Source organism: Durio zibethinus, chromosome 15 (genome assembly GCF_047325235.1).
Source record: "Durio zibethinus cultivar Kanyao isolate XHJ-2024 chromosome 15, ASM4732523v1, whole genome shotgun sequence".
In the NCBI taxonomy this organism is placed as follows: Eukaryota; Viridiplantae; Streptophyta; class Magnoliopsida; order Malvales; family Malvaceae; genus Durio; species Durio zibethinus.
Genome location: NC_143176.1, coordinates 20,444,844 through 20,467,652, shown reverse-complemented (window position 1 = coordinate 20,467,652; position 22,809 = coordinate 20,444,844). Strand labels below are relative to the sequence as shown.

The 22,809-nt window shown below is 35.3% G+C and overlaps 4 protein-coding genes across 6 annotated transcripts; all 4 read right to left on the bottom strand.

Annotated features, from left to right (window-relative positions):
• Positions 1 to 207: 207 nt before the first annotated feature.
• On the bottom strand, positions 208 to 2,955 carry LOC111302087 (putative calcium-binding protein CML48). Its single transcript, XM_022898026.2, has 5 exons — positions 2,427 to 2,955; positions 1,393 to 1,439; positions 1,084 to 1,259; positions 934 to 952; positions 208 to 468 (listed from the first exon to the last, which is right to left on the bottom strand). Exons 1-5 carry the CDS (start codon positions 2,821 to 2,823, stop codon positions 358 to 360), a joined length of 750 nt encoding a protein of 249 aa, XP_022753761.2. The 5' UTR covers positions 2,824 to 2,955; the 3' UTR covers positions 208 to 357.
• Positions 2,956 to 3,678: 723 nt separating this feature from the next.
• On the bottom strand, positions 3,679 to 10,304 carry LOC111301269 (heterogeneous nuclear ribonucleoprotein Q-like). 3 transcript variants are annotated; one of them, XM_022896816.2, is made up of 9 exons: positions 10,026 to 10,304; positions 8,112 to 8,570; positions 7,915 to 8,031; positions 7,456 to 7,596; positions 7,174 to 7,347; positions 6,240 to 6,447; positions 5,988 to 6,163; positions 5,147 to 5,232; positions 3,679 to 4,026 (listed from the first exon to the last, which is right to left on the bottom strand). In XM_022896816.2, exons 2-9 carry the CDS (start codon positions 8,532 to 8,534, stop codon positions 3,894 to 3,896), a joined length of 1,458 nt encoding a protein of 485 aa, XP_022752551.2. In that variant the 5' UTR covers positions 8,535 to 8,570; positions 10,026 to 10,304; the 3' UTR covers positions 3,679 to 3,893. The 3 variants fall into 3 exon arrangements, with proteins under 3 accessions (XP_022752551.2, XP_022752552.2, XP_089600874.1); XM_022896817.2 differs by having other exon boundaries at positions 8,112 to 8,853; positions 10,026 to 10,275; XM_089744748.1 differs by having other exon boundaries at positions 8,112 to 8,856; positions 10,026 to 10,156.
• A 656-nt stretch (positions 10,305 to 10,960) lies between these two features.
• Positions 10,961 to 16,749, bottom strand: LOC111301268 (110 kDa U5 small nuclear ribonucleoprotein component CLO-like). The gene is given in 11 exon segments (XM_022896815.2): positions 10,961 to 11,575; positions 11,698 to 11,904; positions 12,138 to 12,248; positions 12,740 to 12,938; positions 13,021 to 13,106; positions 13,260 to 13,418; positions 13,526 to 13,624; positions 13,753 to 14,946; positions 15,052 to 15,120; positions 15,473 to 16,132; positions 16,134 to 16,749. Coding segments are annotated over 11 exon segments (2,973 nt in total). The 5' UTR covers positions 16,224 to 16,749; the 3' UTR covers positions 10,961 to 11,476.
• On the bottom strand, positions 16,105 to 20,857 carry LOC149514758 (protein transport protein SEC23 D-like). Its single transcript, XM_089744747.1, has 7 exons — positions 19,699 to 20,857; positions 19,278 to 19,401; positions 18,905 to 19,174; positions 18,189 to 18,403; positions 17,860 to 18,111; positions 16,817 to 17,085; positions 16,105 to 16,240 (listed from the first exon to the last, which is right to left on the bottom strand). The coding sequence occupies exons 3-5, from the start codon at positions 19,141 to 19,143 to the stop codon at positions 18,080 to 18,082; spliced, it is 486 nt and encodes a 161-aa protein (XP_089600873.1). The 5' UTR covers positions 19,144 to 19,174; positions 19,278 to 19,401; positions 19,699 to 20,857; the 3' UTR covers positions 16,105 to 16,240; positions 16,817 to 17,085; positions 17,860 to 18,079.
• Between the last annotated feature and the right edge of the window lie 1,952 nt (positions 20,858 to 22,809).

The window sequence follows — 22,809 nt, the reverse complement described above, 5'->3', positions numbered from 1 at the left end:
AATCTCATGATTATCTTTTTTATTTTTTGGTAAGTAAATCTCATGATTATCATTAGCCATTTATGGCAAGTCACAAAAAATATGAGATTGTTCTTTGTACTTTTCTCATAAAATTTATTAAATGATACGTTTCAAAGAAAATAAATGTCAAATCTAAATATAATTTAATTAATTTATATAATTATTGTAAAAAAAAAAAAGATTCAATAAATTTAAGATTTAAATTCTATTCATTTTATTTCGAAAGTACGACATCATGTGTGCAAAAAAAAAAAAAAAAAAAAGAATAAGTTGTAGCCTAACTCAAATGATTGAAATCAAGATCATAATTAATATTAGTGTTGTAATACTAAGTGATCAATCATATGCAACAAGAAATGGAATGACTATAGACATGAATGAATCGTAAGTAAGCGTTGCTGAACCAGTATACATTGGATCCTTTTCCTTGAATTTTTCAGTCAAGCCCTGAAACACACAAGAATAATGATAAATTCATATTCCCATAATTTAACCAAGAAATTCAATCTCCTATCAAATAAATGTGCAATCGTATGGCAAAAGAAAGCATAGCAGCAATGCCATTTAATTGTGAGCATCTTAATAAGATCAGTGAGCCATATTAAGCCACATATGTAAGTCACTAATTCTAGATCGATGCAATCAGCATTTGATTTAATGGTAAGTGTATGTATTCCCATACTCAAGGAATTATTAATCAAGATAGGTGCAATCAAGCATTTGACAGGAACAGTCGAACATTTGACTTAATAGTAAATGAAAGAATCCGGGTATTCAAAGAATTAGGTTCGAATTTCCCCTCATCCCAAAAAAAAAAGAAAAAAAAAAAAGAGATAGGGAAACTATCTACTACTAAGCAAGAATTTTCAAGATGAATGAAAAGAGTTAAAAAGGGGGTGTGCAATCTCTCACCTTGACAATCATCCCACATCTGCAAATCAAACAGAAGATAAGAAAACACCAGTCAGATTATAGATTATCACATTTCAAATCTTTAAAGGAAAAAAGTATGTTGAAAATGAAGAGAAAGGAAGAATGATTATTGTAGAGAAGAAGCCTTACTCAACAAAACTGTCAAAATTGAGTTCAACCCTCCTGCCACTTCCATTGTCATACTTGGAAATTATAACCTGAAGGACAGAAGGTGGAATTGCATACCCAAGACTGAATAGAGCATCCCTCAATTCCATCAAATCAATTTTCCCACTCCTATCTCTATCAAATCTCTCAAATATGGCCTACAAATTTGAATCCATGAAAGTCAATTAAGTGAATAAAAATGTCAAAATGATATTAACATGAATGTATTAGAAAAATATATGAAAAATGTTAAGGTCAAAATCCATTCTGAGCAAATGTTTGATCACTTACCCGCCAATGACCAAGGCAACTCCACAGTGCAGCAAACTCTCTTGGCCCTGAAATTGAAAATTTTTGCAACAATCATTTAATCAAACAGTCTCCAAAGGAAAAGGAAAAGTTGCAAAAGCTAACAAGTGTCTAAGGGCTATTTCTGAAATTCCTTTTACTTGGAATACAAGCAATAATTGATTATGAATTTGAAATTTTTAATACATAAATGTATTTTCTTGGATAATAACCTTGAAAAGTATCTTCAGACATTCCTCAACAAGATTTGAAAAAAAAAATATAGAATAACCAACAAGATCCTCTGTCTATAGAGAGCATATCTGTTTATTTGTCAAGAGCTATTGACAAAAGATTGACATTGTCAGGTTGTTCACACACACAAAGAAACTAATTTTTGTGCAGATTTCTTGAATAGTGGTAGCTTTGAATTGATGAATTTGCAAAATCTTCCTGATGTTTTGTTTAGGTTTATGCAAGATGACTTTCTGTGTATTGCAAAGCTTACATCCTGTATTGTTTAAGCAGTTTTAACCATCTTCATCCCTTAAAAAAAACCAACAAGGTAAGTGAAAGGAAAATTCTTGAAGTATAAGAATCCAGAAAGTTGCAAGAGGTGATAATTATTTAATTGAATGGTTCAAGGTCCAGGAAAGGAAAGCAAAGCAGAAAGCCAAAAAATTATTGGAATAAAATCAATACATGAACAATCACGTGAAAATGACCTAAAAGTGCCATCATACCCAATAAAATTTGAACGTAATAGCTTTACATTTAAGCACATAAAAAAAAAAGAGTGAATGTTACCAAGGCAATTCAATTTTCAAAATTTTTTATTTTATCAACAGTTTATGGTAAACAGAGATTTTAAGACCATTAAATCTTTAAATCAAGTCTCATTTATGCAGATAATTTCTTCAAATTTATATTGGAATAATTTTTTTCTTGTACGTCCATTTTTCTAAATATCAATGAGGAAACAAAAACAAAAAACAATAGAAAACAAACAAATGAAGACATAAAAGAAACTAAGTTACCAATTCTGAGAGAATCATGAGGGTTCTTGAACAAGAACATGAGCAATCTTATAGTCCTAATGTTAAACCTTTCGTAGCCTGAAGACAGAGCCTGTTGCAACTCATTTTCATCGATGAATCCACTTCTATCCCTATCCACCATTTCAAACGCCCTTACCACATATGGGTTTGTTCCTGCTGGAAACCCATTCTGCCCATAACTTGAAGGCGGATGTTGTCCGTAGTGGCCGTGACTAGGAGGAGATCCATGATGATTATAAGGATAAGTCTCGGTTTCCTGCTGCTGCTGTTTCTCGTAGGGCCCTGGAGGGAGCGTTGGTGCTGATGGTGCAAAGGAATGAGATGGATAGTGCCTTGAAGATGCCAATTTTTTTTGTTCAAACCCGGGAGATGCCATTGATTTAAAAATATTCTCTTTTCTTGGATTTTCCTTTTTAAGGGTATCTGATAAATTCAAGAAAGTATTTCACTTTCAAGATTTTTGTGCACAGTTTTCCATTGGAGATGGCTTTGTTTAACTTCGCTTTTCTTTGATCTTTGAAGGTTTGATTTCATATATATATATATATATATATAATTAAAATAAATGCGTCTTCAAATGGACTGTCAAATATTAAATTTTAAGTGAGGTTGAACAGTTCTTGATTGTAACATGCGACATTAACGTTCACAAAGACGCCCTTCTCCTCGATTTCGCGGAAATCGCTCGCCACGTAACATGAGCTCCAATCTTTGTCGTCTTTATTAGTTTTTATAACTTCGAAAGCACTCGAAGAATTGAATTCTGGGAATTTAAGACTTCCCTGGCTGGTTAATTCAAGGGAATATCGTTTTCTTCTTAGGTTTTGTTAAATGAGAAATGATTGATCGGGCTTCTTGCACAGCTCAAGAAGAATGCTGGGAAAGGGGATGAGCAGCAGTCTTCCACCGAGATTTTGAATAGCTGTCCGAATTCAAATTGATTATGTTTCACCTCTTACTCGCAAAAAAACAATTAATCAATTCTCAATCATAGCCTTGCGGTTCGAATCATCCATATAATATAAATAAATAAATAAATAAAAACTCCAGATACTTGATATCTTTTTCTTTGAATGAGATCTTAATTCCAGCATCGGTTTCCTTAGATTCCTTACAACTCATAATCCCTCTTTTTTCCTATCAATTCCTCCACCACCGCAAACCCCGGTTAGAAGAGTTATCTGGAAGGAGCGGAAGCAAAACCCAAACAGAAGAAGATGAAGCAAAAGCATGTTATAAACATAGGCATATCACTAATTAAAAAAGATCACACCTAAAACACAAATAAGAATACCAACAGGAGTGAATCAACAAATTAACTTAAGATGATTTCTTCGACACACTCTAAACAGATTATGACTGAAAAATGAACAATTTGAGGAGACTACAAGGGAATATGATTAAATACACTCTCCATCCACCGCTATAATAATTTAATATGAACAATCAATACGGGCGATATCGCCGACTATCATTGCTGTGTTTTCCCCTGTTGCTTGAACTACCACCAGTCTTGCCACCACCCCTACTATTTCTCTGATGTATGGTTGGGCTTTGAGGTTCAGCTCCCGGTTGTTGCCTGCATTGACAGATGGTCAAGGTTCAATCTTTGGGCACATATTATAAGATCGAAATAACAGCAAGTCACAACAGAACTATCATGTTTTTGGGTGGAAATTACAAACTGCACCCACCTGAGAGTTCAGGTCACCCAGTCATCTAGTGACTAATTGGCCCCAAGACAGGCTCAAAGTATTCAAGTGTGCAACAGTGTAAATATTCACATAGCCCTTTTGCAAGCTAAACCACAAAGTGTGCAAGTATTCATTTTATATGACATTGATAGACCTAGCACTTCATGTACTTGTACTTATATTTAGGGATGGCAGCTCAATCCGTCTCTAACAAGTTCCGATCTGATCCAACCTCTTAAAATCGAGTTTTTTTTTTTTTTTTAAATTGAGTTTTGGGTCAGGTTGGGTAATTGTGAAAAAAAACAGTTGAGATCAAGTTTTAGGCAAATTTGCCCCGCCCTGCCCCAACCCAATATATATATATATATATATATATGTAAATTATTTATTTAATTTTATATTTAAAGTAAAATTAATAATTTATATTAAAAAATAATATTTTATTAATTTCGGAATGAGTTGGATCAAGTACAATATACAATATCGGGTTGGGTATTAAAAAAATCATTGGGTCAAGTTTGTGCATATGGGTATAAAGTTGGGTCGGGCAACAACCTGCTCGGACCTAACCCATCGCCATCCCTACATGTATTTATCTATTTTGTGTCTAATATGTGTGACACACAAAAATTGTCATGTGGCAATTTATATTGACATATCAAACACAAAACATATTTTTTTATTTTTGTATCTTTTGTTAAAATTTTAGACTGTATCATTTTCGTATTTTTTTTTTCATATCATATTATTGTTTGTGTTCAAAATTGTCAGTCTAGACATTGGCCTTTAAAGTTTTTATGTAAATGGTTGATTTTACATACTTGCTAACCCAAATACAAATAATGGGTTATATCTCAGCTGGTTACCAGACACTAGACACTACAGCAGCAAAGGGAAAGCAACGGGTCAAAGGAACTGAAAAATCCTGCTTTGTCATTAAGAGAAGAGGATATAGATTTTCAAAAGTTCAACATATTGGGTAGAAAATGTAGTTATAGAACTTACAGAACGTATCCAATCCGGCCATCGGGTAGAAGCATTGGCATCATTGACATGCCAGTAGGAGTAGATCCCCTTCCATAGATTAAGGGCTGCATGTGATGTATATTTTTATATCAGATAAATGTATGAAACTCATAAAACAAGTAAACAAAAGGATGATTAAGAGATTAAGAGCATTCTATTATCCTAACATTGGATCTTGACTTGCACTGCAAAGGTCAAAATACAGGTATTACATCCTTCACTATACTGCTCACAGAGCAAGATTAACATGACAAACTTAAAGACATCCAACATGTGGGAAGTGGAGGTGCAAGGTTTCAAACTAACAAACTTTTGACCCATTTCCTCAGGCACCCACCACCACCCGCAAAAGGAGAACCTAGAAAACTCTGTTTTTCGAAATGTCATCTTTCTTTGAAAAAAAAAAAATCATATCCAGAAGAAAAACAAAGCTAAAACAAGACCAAGATTTCAAAAACATAGAACTTTACACAATAAATGCCAAATATAGGACATATCCAATATATCTTCCAAAGGACCTGCGTCAGTGGAACCCTAACTTAACAATGATCCTTCTAAACTAAACAGGGTAAAGATCCGGTTCAGACAGAAATATAGCAAGACACATAAAATAATAAGCCACAACATAAGAATATTTAACAAGGATATTCCCCTACACTCCAAATAGGTCAAATGCAGAGGTAGAATGAAAATGAAAATGAAAATGAAAATGAAAAAGAAAATACAAACAATCACCTGCAGAGTATTGAGAAAAAATAATGAAGTAAGATACAGAAGCTGTTGAACACGAGCCTATAATGCACAGAGACAAATATCTCACCTGTGCAAGGCCTGCAACACCATATCCTGTACCTAGAGCACCATAGGCACCTCCAACCAGACCATACCCAACCTGAGGTGGATAACTAGGAAGAAAACCTGAATTCTTAGAACCTGACCCCCCAGAAGTCTTTTGATCTGATTGTGGCTTTGCAAGAGAACATTCCACAATTTGGCCTGAAAACAGAACAATAACATTCAAAATTACATCCACTAAACAAAAAGGCAAAAAGGATAAAAACTGAATAATCACCATCAAGTTCATATTTTTCTGTGTTCTTCAGTGCTTTCATGGCACAAGATCTCTCTGCAAAATGAACAAAACCAATTCTATTTCTCTCTTGTCCAGGTTTTGCTGGAGGCAGAACCACTTTTGTGATCTTTCCATGATGTTCAAATAGCTTCTTTAACTGATCTTGTGTCACATTCTTTGGCAAATTCTTTACATAAACTGCCTTTACCTGCAAAAGACAGGTTAACTTTGATTAAAAAATTCAAAATACGATAAGACACCAAAAAATAAATTGCGATCAAGGTGATAACCACCCGAAAAGAAAACTGCTTCACAAAGTGGAGGAAATACTTGACATATCAAAAGAAAGTTCAAGTAACACATCAATGAAAACAGGGATAAAAAGTCAATGCAATCATATAGAAAAGTTGCAAGAAATTAACAATTGTAAAAGCTATCAAAAGACAAGGGACAGCCAAATGCAAGAGAATCCAGCATTGTGAGCGTTTGGAGAGGGCCAGATTTACACAGCCGTACACTCACTTGCTGAGAGGCTGTTTCTAATTGAACAAATAGCCTCCGGGTCAAAATGAAGTGACCTTAATGTTGTGCTGCACTCACCCTCTAACAAAAGATATAAGATAAACAACTATTTAGCCAAATCCTTGGAACAGACACACACCTTTTCTCCTTACACAGAAAAAATGAACCAACAGCCCTTAATTTGGGAGAAACAATAGATAAGAGCATAAGAGTTAGATAAGGTGATTGCTTCATGTGAGATGCTTCCACGTTATCAATATACATGATACATAGAAGAATGTGCATGCCAGCTTCAACTCAAAAGAGTGAGATATGGAGCAACAAACTCATCCGCGGAGACAGCATGAACACATAAACTGCCAAAAGAAGCCAGCAGGAAGCCAGGAAGGAAAGGAGACCAACTTAATGATACCTGAGAAGCAGCAGAAGAATCAGCATTTTTAGGATCAGCCCAGCTCACAGTAGGAGCATTATCACCCAGCCTGAATTCCGGGTTCATCATCTTCTGCCTTGAATAATCAGCACATGCATTGTTATAGTACTCAACAAAGGCAAATCCCCTGTTATTACTTGAGTTCTTCATATCCTGCAAGCACAAAAGCCCCTCAGAGACTACATTACCACTGAACAGCCCCTCGAGATCAACAGTAAATCAGTAACCAATAGACTACAATACAAATGCCATTAAACTAACCTTCACTAATTCCAAACCAGTAACTCCAGGCCCAACCTCTGACACAACCTTCCTCAGGTCTTCCTCGCCCCAGCTTCTGGGAATATTACCAATAAACAATCGATGCTTTGATTGGGATGTAGAACATCTAATTTTTCTACCCTGAGAGAGAGAGAGAGAGAGAGAAGCAGCAAAGTTATTCAGCAACCAAAGCAACATACTTGAGAATATCAAGCGCAAGAACATTGTTGTCAGAAACAAAGAGAAAATTGGGTGGGGGGGGGGGGGGGGGGAGGATGGGTACTCCCTATGAGATTGTTAGTCATCTTTAAATTTTATTGGCTTAGCTAACATGTTCGTCTATAGTTACATATATCACAGCTAATAATCTGTAAGTTGCCTTTCACGTTAAGAGGCCCATGCAACATTTTTAGCTTGGATGATATTAACATATACGTGAGGCATAAGAAGACTCATCACCTTAAATTCGGCATTATTTAGCCCATCAATGGCTTTAAAGGCCAATTCTATGTTTCTAAAGGTCACAAAAGCAAAGCCCTTGTTTTCACTTGAATCTTTGCCTTTCATAATCCGAACCTACCATCATAAAGTACGACGTGTCAGTCTTTATCTCAAGAAAAAAATTATAGTTCCTCACAAAAAGCAAAAGAGAGTACCTCAGTAACTTCTCCAACAGATTCACAAAAGCCTTTCAAATCCTCCTGGGAAACATCAGGTGGAATGCCTCCAATATATACTTCAGAACCATGTGGAGGGCGAGCAAGAAGCTCAGCATGTTTCCTCATTTCATCCCCATCTTCGAGTTTAGTCTCATCAGCATCAGCCCCATTGGCATTTTCAACATCCTGATCTTCTTCTTCAACCTCTTCTTCCACCTCCTCTTCTATTTCTTCCTCTTCCTCTTCTTCTTCCTCTTCTACCTCCACTTCTTCATACTCCACCTCTTCTTCCATGGTCTCCTCAGGATCGTTGTCTTCATCAAGATCAACCCTCTCGTCAGACTCAACAGGCTGTTCAGGCTCAAATGGTCCTCCAGATTCCACTGACTCAGCAGCAGTATTTGCCTTTGGCCTTGGCATCTTATGTATCTATTTAAACAAGCTTGCAAGGCAATTCTGAAGAAGGCACAGAGGCCAGAAGAATTCAAGGGAAGAAGTATACACATATTGAAAGGAGGAAACAAAATGATGGCCACAAGGAGTTTCAGCTATGTATCTCAATGGAACCCGTGTCTTGAGATAAGACTCAAAGGGGGTTGCAGGGTTAAAGACTTTCACCAAAGGCATAATTAAGCAGTAGATTTTAAAGAGAAAGGCAAAAGAATGATAATTAAGAGGCTTATGAAGTGGTGCAAATTATCAAGGAATGAATTTGCTCAAATCAGAAAAAGTCACAAGACTGCTGTCCAAAAAAAATATTTAAATGTTTAAGCTTAAGCCAGCTTCATTCAAAAAGTAATGCGAACTGACAAAACAAAATTACAACATAAAAGCAGGCATGACTTACTCAGATATATATATATATATATATATATCAATTAGAAAAAAAATGAGATTACCATGGAAAAGGAAAATCAAGCAACACTGCCTAATGACCAAAAATAATACCAGTCCCAAACTAAATACACCATCCCTACACCCTGTTAATAACTTAACATATAACCACAGAGATTCTTGCAGATATCATAGTTTGTTCGAAAGAAAAAAAATGATTCTACCATCAATATAAACAAGTTTTATGATAGTCCACACTTAGTCTCTAGAATGTGATTCAGCCTTTGACAATTATAAAGAATAGTATTAACTGTTGCATTAAAAAAATTGAAAGGCTTCTAAAACTCAATTAACAAATCATCTTAACATGCCCAAAAGACAACCCAGGCAACTTATATTCCTATTTCTATGTTTTGGACTAAAAATCTACCTCTTCATAACTCAACAATAATAGAGAGTGCATCCCATTCAACAAACTCAAGAAACAACAGCTTTTTCTCTTTTGTCCTCAACACTACCAGGAAGAATAAATAACTAAAAGACAGACTATTCTGAAGATATTAGAAGGAAAACGGCGAAATAAAAGAACAAAAATCTACCAATCAGTTTCCGGTGTACTAATTAAGAACCTAGGCCTACACACCTCGTTCGTTCCTATAGCAAAGACTGCCATTTCTTTGCAGACAACTTACTACATTTTTCAACAGATCTCTGCAGCAAAAGAATGTAAATGAATACATAGCCTCAAATAGCAAACTTTTTCGCAAGCCTAAAAATACCCAGTTCACCTTTTACACCTAATATGTAGCATCCCTTCATTTGACAGAATATTTTACCAACCAAGGTATTAATTAATTATAGAACTCTTTACTCCACTAAAAGTTCAAACTTAAAGTTCAAAATTTTGAAAACCCCACTGAAATTCAACAAATACCCACCTCAGATCGGCCCTCGAATTAACGAAATTAGTAGAAAATTAAGCCAAAACGAAATTACATTTTTTCTCAAGAAACAAGCAAAAATTGGAACTTTTCAATCATGGGTTTCGTTCGAAAGAGAAAGAGAGTGAGAAAATACCAGAATTCAAGCTGTAGGGAAAAAAAAAATCTAAGAAGCTTTAACTGCTGAGAGAGAAAGAGGCTGAGCTTTACAGTGTAAAGTTTGGAAGTAACTGGAGAAAGCCAACACCTTGTTTTTCTTCCTTTTTTTTTAATGGGCTGTAAGAGAAGAAAAATACAAAGATAGAAGAACAAGCCCTAAAACTAAAAGTAGAGGATTCTAATGGGAGAAAACTTTGACTGAACACTGGTTGTACTTACCTTTTAATAATCCATTTTTCTCAAGTTTGCAAACCATAAACGAATCAATTACATGCAAGTCTTATTGTTTAAGGGTTATTTATTCAAAGCCCCCAAACTTATGTAAATTTTCATTTAAGGCACCCAACTTTCTTGGCTTTTGGTATACTACTACTAGAAATAGTAATTTATGGACTTTTTTTTTTGGAAATTTTTAACTGTTGCTAACACTTAATTTTAGTTAAAAGAAAATGTACTATGTACCATTAATTGTAATTAATGCCCATTTGGGTTTTTTTCTTATATTTTTTTAATTTGCTTTCATAAATAAAAAATATGAGGATAGTGATATGCTTGGAATTTAATTTAATATTAAATTTTATGTAATTTGTTAAGAAAATATTAAATTTAATTTTTAATTTTAGCTATCAAAATTAAAATCTTAATAACTTCAAATATTAAAAAAATTCAATTATGATGATAGTTATTAAAACTATTTCATCCAAAACTTAGACAATTTGTGATAGAAGTAAATTTAGTATCAACAATCATCTGATTCCTTAATAAAATACTGAAATTTTAATTCTGATGATTAAAATTAGAATTCTAACAATCTCAAGAATAAAAATAAATCCAATCACTATAATAATAAAATGAAATTGAGCTTAACTTGATGTTTTCAAACTCATCCTTAAAAATTAGATTGAATACAATTAAGTATCAATTTTAATACTCAAAACTCAGCTTATTAAGTAACAAACGTGCAACATTAGCATTCTCGAGCTCGAACTCAAAGCAAATTGACTCCATTTAAGACTATGCCAAGATATTTCTCCATGAACAACCCTATTTCCATTTTTTGTTTAAACTTCCAAAGCCATGAAACATTATACATATATGATAGAAATGGTTGAAAAGCTTTTTTCGATTCTCTTAGCTAAGAGAGTCTCTTTACAACACTTCTAAAATGACAAAAATGAAACAACTAAAACTCTAAAGAATCATACTCTGACAGCAACCTGAAATCTGGAAATTGGAAGTGTAAGGTAAACATCAACAGTGTTATCCTGTCAAGTTTTGAGACTGAGCCCACTGAAGGCGTGAAAGGAAGATTCATGTTTCCAGTGAGCAACGATGGCAGGTCAATATTGAACTCTCCTAGAAATAAGTACTTTTGGCAAACATGGCAAGGACTAATGGTATCCTGTTACGTAGTACACTTGGCTTCTGTTATATCATCTGCTGATGAAGATCAGCAGCCTGCTGAGCCAGCTCCACCACCATAGCCTCATCGAAGAATTTGTTGATGCTCACATCTTCACTCATACCCTGGAAAGTTCAACAGAAAATTCACACTCATCAATTGTGGTTGGAATATTTTTTAAAGCTCTTAGTCCATTTTAGTAATGGGATGTCTGTGTGTCAACATATGTGGAAAGAAGTATCTATACCTTTCTACGCCTTGTCTTCACCATGAACTCCCGAGCAAGATGCTGAATTGGTGCAGGTTCAAGAGGCCGCAAAACTATGCTCTTGTCCAGGGGATCTCCAGGAACTATGGCCCAGTGGTCGAACACTGAGAGACAAAAGGCTTGCCCTTGGGTGTGGTACCTTAGATCTGTCTCGAATCCAAATGACTCTATAACAGGTAAAAATGCCTAAATCGAAAAAGAAATCATATGAAATTGTGAGCATTTAGATGGGGTAATGAGTAAACTATTAGGCAATTGTTTGAATGATAAAACATGCCAGAATATCACCTTCCTAGTCAATGAAGTTAGGCAAGGAAATAAGGTAATTCATATGTTCACTACTGTCATCCCTCACATTAATAAATAAAACCACCAGTCATGCAAATATTTTTAAAGGAAGTCAAGCTTCGGTTCCAAACCTTTACAATATAGGCTGGGGTTCCTGGCTGTGGCACATCAGCAGTAACATGGCCACGCCTACGAGACAACACAGTGTAGATAGCAGAGACACAGTCGATTGGTGTTTGTATCTGAAATAGAATCACGAACTTAAAAGCAAATTGTAAACACAAGTTTATCATATGAGGCAGTTGCAAGTGATTAGAAAGGTACCAAAAAGACAGATTTTTTCTTTAATTTTCCCCCTTATTGGCCAAAACAGGCATGCTTGCAGGTGGGATTTAAACCTTGGCATAGCCCTCCCTCATCCTAGAAGGAAGAGTATGCCATTTGCCCAAGAGCCATAGCAACAGGGGAAAAATGAAAATTTTTAAAATTGAGCATTCTTTTCAGCTTTCATATACCAAGGCTTATTCCTTTTGTCATTGAAAGAATTAGCCACTGCATCTGGTCTACCTCGATTTGCAATATTATCTCTTTAGGTTTCTCTTGCATGTTTAATTGGGATAAACCCCCTAGGTGGAAGGCTGAGCCAGGAATAGATCCCTGGTTCAGCAGGATAACCCTCACTCTAAAGAGGAAATAGTAGCCAGTGGGAATATCATTCAAGGCAGGAACATACCTCCACATAATATACAGGTTCCATAAGCCGTGGGGTTGCCATTAGGAAAGCTGAATAGGCCACACGTCGAGCTGTGGGGATGATCTATCCAGATCCTCGATGCAATGATTCAGATGCAATCCTTGCATCTACTATTTTGAACTTCACATTTCTAATTGGTTCATCACAGAGAGGTCCTTCTCTAGCACCCCACTGAAATCTGCCCAGCAAAACATGAAATCCTTAATCACAAGCAGTAAATTAACTACTTAGAAGATGGGGAAAAGAAGATATAATCTTACCCTTGGACAATAGAATCCCTAACAGAACCCAGCAATACCTTGTCAACCTCAGTAGGGAGTGTATCATCTAATAAAATGTTAGGTCCCTGCAAAACAAGATTTGAAACAGCAGAGGTTAACCATAGGTACCAATTATTAGGACCTGAATTCCATTTCTTCTGCTCTGTACAACCAGGAGGAACAAGATAGAATCACCAATACGGGATTAAGTTAGAAACAATAGAATTGCACTTTTGTACCTGCTTATCAGGGCCAAATGCCCAGATGGAACGAGCAGCAAGCAAATCCCAGTCATATTTTGTCTTAAAGAAGTCACCAAGTTGCTTCCGACTCCAATCAACACTTACAACACCATTCTCTATGTCCTCTGCAAGACCTCTCTCCAATGGCTCTGCAATCTTTAGAATCATGGAAAGGTATATGATCATACAGCCTCAAAGGAAGTACTTAGTAATTATTCCTAAAAGCATCTAGATTGGAAAAAAAAAAGTAATGGCTGCCTTACCATGGTTATTTTATTCTTCTTGTTGGGTGTTTCAGCAAAGCATTTCATGGATGAAGACTCCACCACTGTTTCACAGAATGAAACAACAGGATCTGCCACCTATATTTAGGAGAAGCATAAGAAGTCAAAACACATTTATTAACTTGAGCACAGCCCTAATAATAGAGAAAGGAATTTCAGAAAGAAGTAAAATTAAAATAGTACAGGGACAATGAGAAACTAGATACCTTAACTTCCACCTCAGAATAGAGCTCCCTAAGGTCCTTCATAATCGAGTCCAAGTACAACTCTCCAGTACCTAATATAGTGTGCTCACCAGATTCCTCAACTTTAGTGATAGCTAGAGGATAGCTTTTGCTGATCTTTCGAAGCCCCTCCACCATTTTGGGCAACTCACTGGGATTTAAAGGCTCAGTGGCCGTTTTTACAACAGGAAGAGTATTAAACTGTAAAGGACGGAATATGTATATGTCTTCATCAAGTTCTGTATTACAGAGGGTGGCAGTTTTCATAATTGAAGCATCAACACCTTCAATGAGAACCCAAGATCCAGGAGGAGCACTGCTTATGGGTATTCTGAATCGAGCTTGGTAGATCCATAATTTGGTTACTTCTTTCACTGTCATGTCCTCCTCATCATCTGGTGAATAGCCTTCTCCTAGCACTCTCAAAGTCTGCCCTGTTTGAATTCTACCACTGTAAACCCTACCAAAAGCATCAAAAACACTACAATCGGACTTGGGGTATAGTTTGGTCACATTAACCATAAGGGGGCCAGAAGGATCACAATCTACCATGGCCTTGTAAATCATAGAATGTTTAGGTCCCGTGTATATATGATCAACCTTCTTAGCTGCAGCATCCTTGGGAGATGGTATGTGCTGAACCAGCATATCAGTGAAGCCTGAGGCTGAACCAAAAACTGTGCTGCAAGCAAGCCTTAGCAAAGGCCTGACATTTAACTTGTAAGCAGCATTGCTAAGAGTGACACCCAACTCTGCAAGAGTTGACTCTACGCTCTTTCTATGTTCACCGATCACCTGGCTATATATCTTATAAAGGGGTTCAAGCACAAGTTCGACAAATGATCGTTCTCCTCCACCAGCAGGAGGTTTCCTTTTAAAAGCCCTTGTATCAGGATGATAATAAATATCTCCCCAAAGACGAGAAGCAAACTTCTCAGCATCAAATGGAATTTCATGGAGTTTGACATATAATTTTGCAAATGACTGCAAAGTGAAGGACCATCCTGCACTTGCACTAGCAAAACAAACATTTCCAGCAGCAGGATCAACAACTGGAACATTACCAGCAGCTGTGGAGGCGGCAGATATGTGGTTATTGATTACTTCCAGGGTATGTCTTAGCTTATGGTAAGCATCCTTGGGTGGCAACTTAAGTTCTGTTATCAGTCGGTCAACCTTAAAAAATTAAAAAACGTTTGAGAATGAGCATGATGTGGAAGACATCATTTTCATCAAAATCTGATAAAGATATATGAAAGCATAAGGTGCAAAATTGTTTACCTTGTTTATAACAACTACAATAGGTAGGCGCTCCTGTATTGCATGGCGTATAGCCCTCTCAGTATTTACCTGTTCACAACCGGAAAGCATAAGAATCATTCTCAACAGCTCTAAATTGTTCATACATTCTACAAATAGCAGCTATATCATGTAGAAACCCAAGTTCAACCATTTGTAAAGCAGTTTACTTGAAAAATATTTTACTAAGCAGAGCATAATTTAACTGCAATAAATCTCAGAATACTCGTTTTCCTTGGAGTTCATATTTTACTCTTACATTTACCTCCGAAGATTCATAAAAACATTTCCTATTTCCAGGCATAAATTAGGCAGATATCAGACATAGCCATAAGCAGAAAGCCAAAACAAATGGATCAACAATATATAAACTACTATAATATGCATGCAAAGATACACTTACCATCATTCCTTCAGCAGCATCAACAATCAACACAGCACCATCAGCAAGCCTAAGAGCAGCAGTCATTTCATCAGAAATATTCATGTGACCAGGAGTGTCCATGATGTTACAGAGATAGGATTTCGAGTTACTATCCTCAAGAACAAGTGACATTGGGATTGCCTTGATAGATATCCTTCTCTCTTGCTCATCAATTCTTGTATCAGTGTATCTCATGTGCTTCTCACTATTTTCATCAAATGTGTTCATGTGATGAGTTTGCTCAACCAACATATCCATAAACACCGTCTTCCCATGCTGCAAGTGTCCAACAAGGGCAACATTGCGAACCAAACCCGGGTTTGACATCAAACCAATAAGAAACTGTGTCGACACATAAGTCGAAGAATCCTTAACTCCAACCTCAAACTTGATATTCTTAACAGGTTTAATAATAGGTTGTTCAAGAGGCTGCTCATCTTCATCCATAACCAAGGTCTCAACATCCTCACCATAAACTTCTTCAGCAGTGGGGTAATACTTCTTGTCCTCAGCAAGAACTATCTGATTAGCCATATCAACGTCATTAGCAGCTGTAATCCATCCATTAGACGCACCAGCTGGATCCTCACCATCAGATTCTTCTCCTTCCACTTGGGCATGTCTGTCAGCAAGGTCTTCAATCTTCTTCTTCCTCACCTTCACTCTCCTGGTCGGACTCGATCTCAGGTCCAATATAGTTCCCAAATTCATCATATAAGTTATCATCCATTGCTTAAATTCCTAAGTCTGCCCACATTGAAAACCAATGAATTCCAAACCAAATAAATGAAATTACTAAACAAAACCTAATTGAATTCTACTAAGATTTGGATGCAAATTAACCCAAAAGAACACAACTTAATTACTTACCTAAACTGTTGGCATTACTTGAACATCAAAATCCATATGAGAAACAACAACAAGAAAATATATATATATATATATATCTAGTACTTAGATTGATAAGCTTATTGGCCAAATTCAATAACAGAAAAAAACCAAGATTGAAGCCTATATTCAGCCTATCTACACAAAATGTTCACATACTCCAAACCCAGAAAATTTTCTCCAAGTAGAGATCTCATAAACTCTTAATTATTTTATCCCATTTCTGGTTTTAAGTAAGAAAAAATTCTCTTTTTTATAGAATAAAAGCAAGAAAACAACTCAAAATCAAGCTTTTCTTCAACAGGGAAATGCGTGAAACAGAAAAACAGAAGATATGTTGAGAAGAAAAAACAATAGCGAATAATTCAAAATCTGTGAATCTTAATGCAGAGACAAAAAGAAATATTAGTAAAAAGAAAAAGGAGAGGAAGATACCTTGAAGAACTGAAGAAGGAAAAGAAACGAAGAAGGAGAAAATACAAGGCAAGGCCGCAAGGGTTTACACAGAGGTTTAGAGTGAGGAGGTTCTTGAGTTGAGACTTCAACCAGTGGAAGCGAGAGGCGGGATGGGCACGACACGATTTTGTACAAAGAATAAAGATGCTGCTAGTTGGGCTGGAGATCGGCCTGTTTCTTTTCGATTTGGACTCGGTTTTCGCTTTCTCCTCCTTTTCTTGGGCTTAATTGTACAGTAGTCATTTGGACTCCACAAAACAATGTAGAAATCAGGCATTTAGTGAAAGCAAAGGGCTAATATACTTTCTATCTTAGGATTAATGTGTGCTTTAACCTTTAAATTATATCATTTTTAACTATTTGATACTTATAGAAAAATTTATAACTACCTACCCACTTTTTGTTTTCGTCTAACATTTTAGATCGTATGCTAATTCTATTAACAATACATTGATGTGATAAAAAACAACCAATAATATTATAACCCGTGGTACATTTTTATTAGTGGATATTTATTATATAACAACATTTTAACTAATATGTTAGCTAATGATGCAAAATGCTTGCCGGAAACAAAATTCAGATGCCTAACCATGATTTTTTCTTTTATAAATACTATATCATTAATAGCATAATTCGAAAATCAAATTACATATTAATCCTATTTTTAATCTCTTAATTTATTAACTTATTTACATTTTAAAATTTGACACATACACATGCGAACATTCACACGCATATATGCATGCATGCATGTATATATATATATATATATATACATATATATATATATTACTTCATTTCTTTTTATATTTGAATAAAATGAATTTCTCCATCATCACTCTAATATCCAATTTCCTACTTCCAAGGAATACAACAATTTTCTAAAAGAAAATGAAGCAAAGATCTATGACCGTCCAAATTTCTTTGGCCAAAAACAGCTGAAGTACAAAAGCATGTCAAAATTTAGCCACTTCATATCTGATGATTTATTTGGCTCTAGCACAATGTAAAACTTTTACTTGCTCCTCTTCGACTTAGAAAAATGGTTATGATAGGCTTCTATTTCATGTACTCCAACACACTTTGGGTGGTATCTTCAAGGAAGGATACAAAACCCATGACACTAGTTAGGCCACTTCCCTTGACGTCTTGCTCCTCGATAAGATAATTCTCAAACGCTGTGGCATCATCCTGCCCTCCCCGGATAAATACAAGTTTTGGGGTAATACATCGGTCTTGCTACAATTTGTTAATTGTAGACCGCAATAAACCTGATAACAACTCCATTTCAACTCTTAAGAATCAACTTCTATGTGGGAAAGCACTAGCAAGTGATAAAGGAACTTACAGTCCTGGGGTGGAGGAAAAGGAAGGCTAGGATCTGCTGTAGATGAGTAAAAGACAATTAGAGTTGTAAATGCATCTAGGAAAAATTTTGGACTACCGCTGGTGATCAGAGCAGCACGACTCAATGAGTGCCATGGATAGGCTTGTTTATCTGGTGTTGAATATGACGTTAGTACTGGATAGATGGCACGGTGAAGAGAACTTGGTTCCAGTGCACTGCATCACACATATGGGAAAAACATTTCAGAGTTAATCATTATTCAGGAAAAGGAACATGCGTCTTAAGAGATAATCAATATCAATCAAATAAAATTAAAGTGTGGTCAGCTGATCTTCCAAAATAATCAGCTAGTATAAGTTCACAGTATAAAGAAGTAGATAAATAAGTTGTTTTCTATAGGAATGAATGGCGTAAAAAGATTTAAAATTACGACCTAACATGATTCTTTTTTCTTGCCTTTTAGACAACCAACCCCAGAATTATGGGATATAGGGCTTAGTTTGTTATTGTTCTTATTATAAGTTCATAGTATGATAACGATACTAATGATAATTTCAAGACTAAGTCCTCCATTAATTAAGTGAATTTACAAGGCTCAAAAGCATGTGTCCAGCAGCCACATGTGTGTGTTCCCGTGGTTCACACTGGATCTGTTGATAATTTAAGAGATTGTGGCATGGGAATAACCCAGATCCAAAAGTGTGACCACCATATACCTGAAAAGACATTGCACATAGATCCAGTAGTCAGGGTGAACACCTTCTTCATGGAAGCGCAGAAAAGGATTTCGAAGCAAAGCAAAAACCAATCGAGGCAAAGGTTGCAGTTGTGGGCATTGTGAGAATGCAACATCAATCTGACCCGTGATTGAATTACTTCCATTCTTGTATTGGATAAGTTTAAAAGCCTCATTATATTGAGCTATGAGGATTACTAGCCAATCATGAAGCAACATCAACTTCTTGCTCCAAAGAGGCTAATATGACCTGTAGAATCAATAATATGCGTAGAATTGCTTCGAGATCATTAAGCATGGACACGTGTAGAAGACACAAAACGAGAGATATAGAGAGGCGGTGAACAATGGACCTTGTGAACAAGTAATGACAGAACTGCTTCAGGATCAACGACATCATAAAGTTCATTAAGATTTTGGGCAGTTCCATACTGCAGAGTTCGTATCCTAAGTCTTCGTTTAAGAGAGTGTTTGCCTCTGCATAAAAATATGTCACATCAAGCCAAGCCCAAAAGCAGCTCCAGAAAGCAATATTGTCAATTGAATATGGTTAATGATTTGAACTTCTAGAAGATTTTGCATAAATGATGATAAACCAAAGTCTCAGTTCTTTAAGCTGCAGATGAGACTATAGTTATTCATGTCCTCAAGAATGAAACAATTTACAGTTTGATTGTCAATCTCAAGCATAATTACAAGGTTTTTCAAATTTTTTAGATCAACAAAGCTGGTAAGAGTGATTTAGGAACAGAATGTCCAATACAAATAATATACCTACTAGAAGAAACCAATTCGGAACCAAAGAGTTCCTCAGAGGGCACGACAACAGTGTATTGAAATGCAATCTGCACCACAGGTTGTTCGGATGCATGGCTGTAAAGGAAAAAGAAAGAGAACACAAAATCTGAATATCATAACAGTATGCTCCTCAAATGGTTATAAAAAAAAAGAAAGTAGCACAAACAAAGAATACAGAAAGGGGGGATGTTTAAAGCATTTATCTGGTCCCAACTGGTCCAGACAAGAAATTAACATAATAAAAAGCTGAAAATAACATATTATCAGAATAACAATGTATTAGCTGTAACTATTTAGGGGTTACAAAGTTGAGGTTTAAATTTCCTTACATGACAAGAAAAGAGATGTTAAGGCAGATTCCTAAGAAAGGATAATGTATATCTTTTCTTTAATCTTGAAAACTCAAAGTGCAAAGTACAATACTAAGCTATAAAGCTGTATAGCAGATCACATCCCTGAAATTTACTGCAACATAGTACTAAATGTATGTCCATCAAATTCAATTATGTTTAGCCAAAAAAAGAAAACTGTAATGAGTAATTCATACCTAGAAAATCCAACATTATTAGCAAAATCAAAGTCATAAGCATATCTGAAAAGCTGATTGAAAAGTTACCAACAACTAGGTATTTTGGTCGAGAAGTTAGAATTTTCCTTAGAAAATTCAACTGAATCTGAAAATTCTAGAAAAATTCCAAAAATTTTAGAGAAAGCACAAGAAAAAAAAAAAAACAATTTGAGTCTTCTGAGTTCTCTAAATCCTCCAGGAATTGAATCAAACTTGCAATTTCCCCAAAATTTCCCAACAACCTTATGCCAGAAACCTTTTTGCTTTTTCTTTTTCTCTTGAAAATTTTTTTTATTGCTCTGATTTCTCTCTCTTTGTTTCGCTGTGCTTCTCTATAATTGCAATGTCCTTTGCAACTGTATACGCACGTCTATTTATAAAGGGAAAGTTCAAGCTTATCAGTGTTTCAATTTAGAACAGATTCTTCAACAAAAGTCTATCTTACCACCAGATTGGGGCTCAGTTCTATCTTGAAAAAAACTTTTTATTCAATTTCAAAAATAATATGAATTATCACCTGAGGATAATAATTCAATTTCAACCTCATTACCGACCATCCCTCTTTAATCTTTGTTCGTTCATTTTTTTTTCATTTATCCTTTTTTTCCTTTTTTTTTAATTTTTTAAAGAAAAACTAATCTGAATCGAATCCAAACTTATTGAATTCAAACCTAATTGATTCAGATCCTGAATCAAATAAAAGGTATATAATCACCATTAAGAATGTAAATGATACATTAGTACTTGTAAGTTACTCGAGTTCGATTTAAAGAAAACTCGAATTCGGTTCGATTATTATCGAGTCGAGCTCGAGCTCGAGTAACTCGACTTATCAATCGAGTCGAATTCAAGTATTCTTATATCCGACTCGAGTAACTCGCGAGCTTAATCGAACTTTTATATTTAAATATATTTTTATTATTTTAATTAATAAAATATTTCGAGTTCGAGCATGAATAATCGAACTCTTATCGAGTATATGAATCGAGCTTATTTTTACATATTAATCGAACTTAATCGAGCGAGTTCGAGTAGCTTGAATTCAATCACGAATCGAACTCGAATCGAGTATCGAGTTTTTAGTTGTGAGTCGAGCTCGAACTTCTCATTATTCGACTCGACTCGACTCGATTACACCCCTAATCACTACCAACTAAAAGTTAGGCGTAAAATTAACTCAAGTACTTAATCAATTATGAATTAATAATAGGGAAATATTATATTCATTGCAGAGCGGTATAATGTTGCAAGAAAAGCTAGGTCTTAAGTTAATTTCACTTCATCCTTGGAGTAAGAGATGCTGTGTCTTCCTTCCTTCCGAACCTGATTCTCTGATTCATCATGAACATATAGCAGTCTCATACAGAATTTTCAGGTAATCTATAGGTAGCTCATCCAAGAATTTATTTAGTAAAATTAGTTCAGGAAACATACAAGGATCTATGATTTTTCTTTCTTTTTTCTCTTCGGCCAAAAAAGATTAATTATGAATTTTAAAAGTATCATTTTTTTCTTTGAATTCTAATTAGATGATTTATAAGAAAAAGAAATTGACAAAACATTTATTAAGTTTGATATATCAAAATTGGTAGTGGTCACTTTTATTTCATTGAAAATTGTGGTATAGTTATATAAAATATTATTCTGTAAATTGACATGTAAGATTTACAAAAGGGATAATTTTCTTATTTAAAAAAAAGAAAAAAGAAATGATTTTCTAGAGATTTTTTGATAAGAGTGAACCTGAAATAATATTCAAGAAATTTTAGTTAGCTCAATGATAGGAATTAATAAGCAAACCTTTGCAGAGCATCAGTGAAATATTGAAGTTCTTCAATAGAAACCATATGCCTCTTAGACATCGTCTAGAAAACCAATGACATACGTGTTTAGCAAGAACGCTACGCCCAACAGCATAACACGGTTCAAAATATACACCAAGCAAACAGAAGAATGACTCCCCGACTGTATGTCTTGCATAAGGAAGCTTATTTCAGGTTTAATTCTTTCTACCAACTAGGGGTGTAATTCCGGTCGCCACCAACTGAACACACACAATTAATAACACATTACGGTTCTAATTTAACAAAAAAAAATTGTAATAAAAATAAGATGGAAAACTCTTGGCAGCAAACCAAAATCACCTCGAGAGGACGCTTAGTTCTTGTCGAAGCAGTAGCCGTACCGGATTGAAGTCATATTTGGCAAACTTGAGTAATGCATCATTCCTGGATTCATCTTTTTCGTAAAAAGAGATGTACTGCTTTGCTTCAAATCTTTGCATGCTATGATGGTATATGGTTTGCCAAGGACCCCAAGTACTTTGTTGTAAAAGCAAGGGCTTCATCTAGAATAATTTCTCCATTCTTTTTGAAATGGCTAGCTTCATACAAGCTTATCATTCCCTTTATATTACCAATTAGTGCTTCCTTAAACTTACCGTCACCATCCTGGAATTTGCTAAACACATCTACATTTGCCTCTCTCTCTCTCTCTCTCTCTCTCTCTCTCTCTCTCTC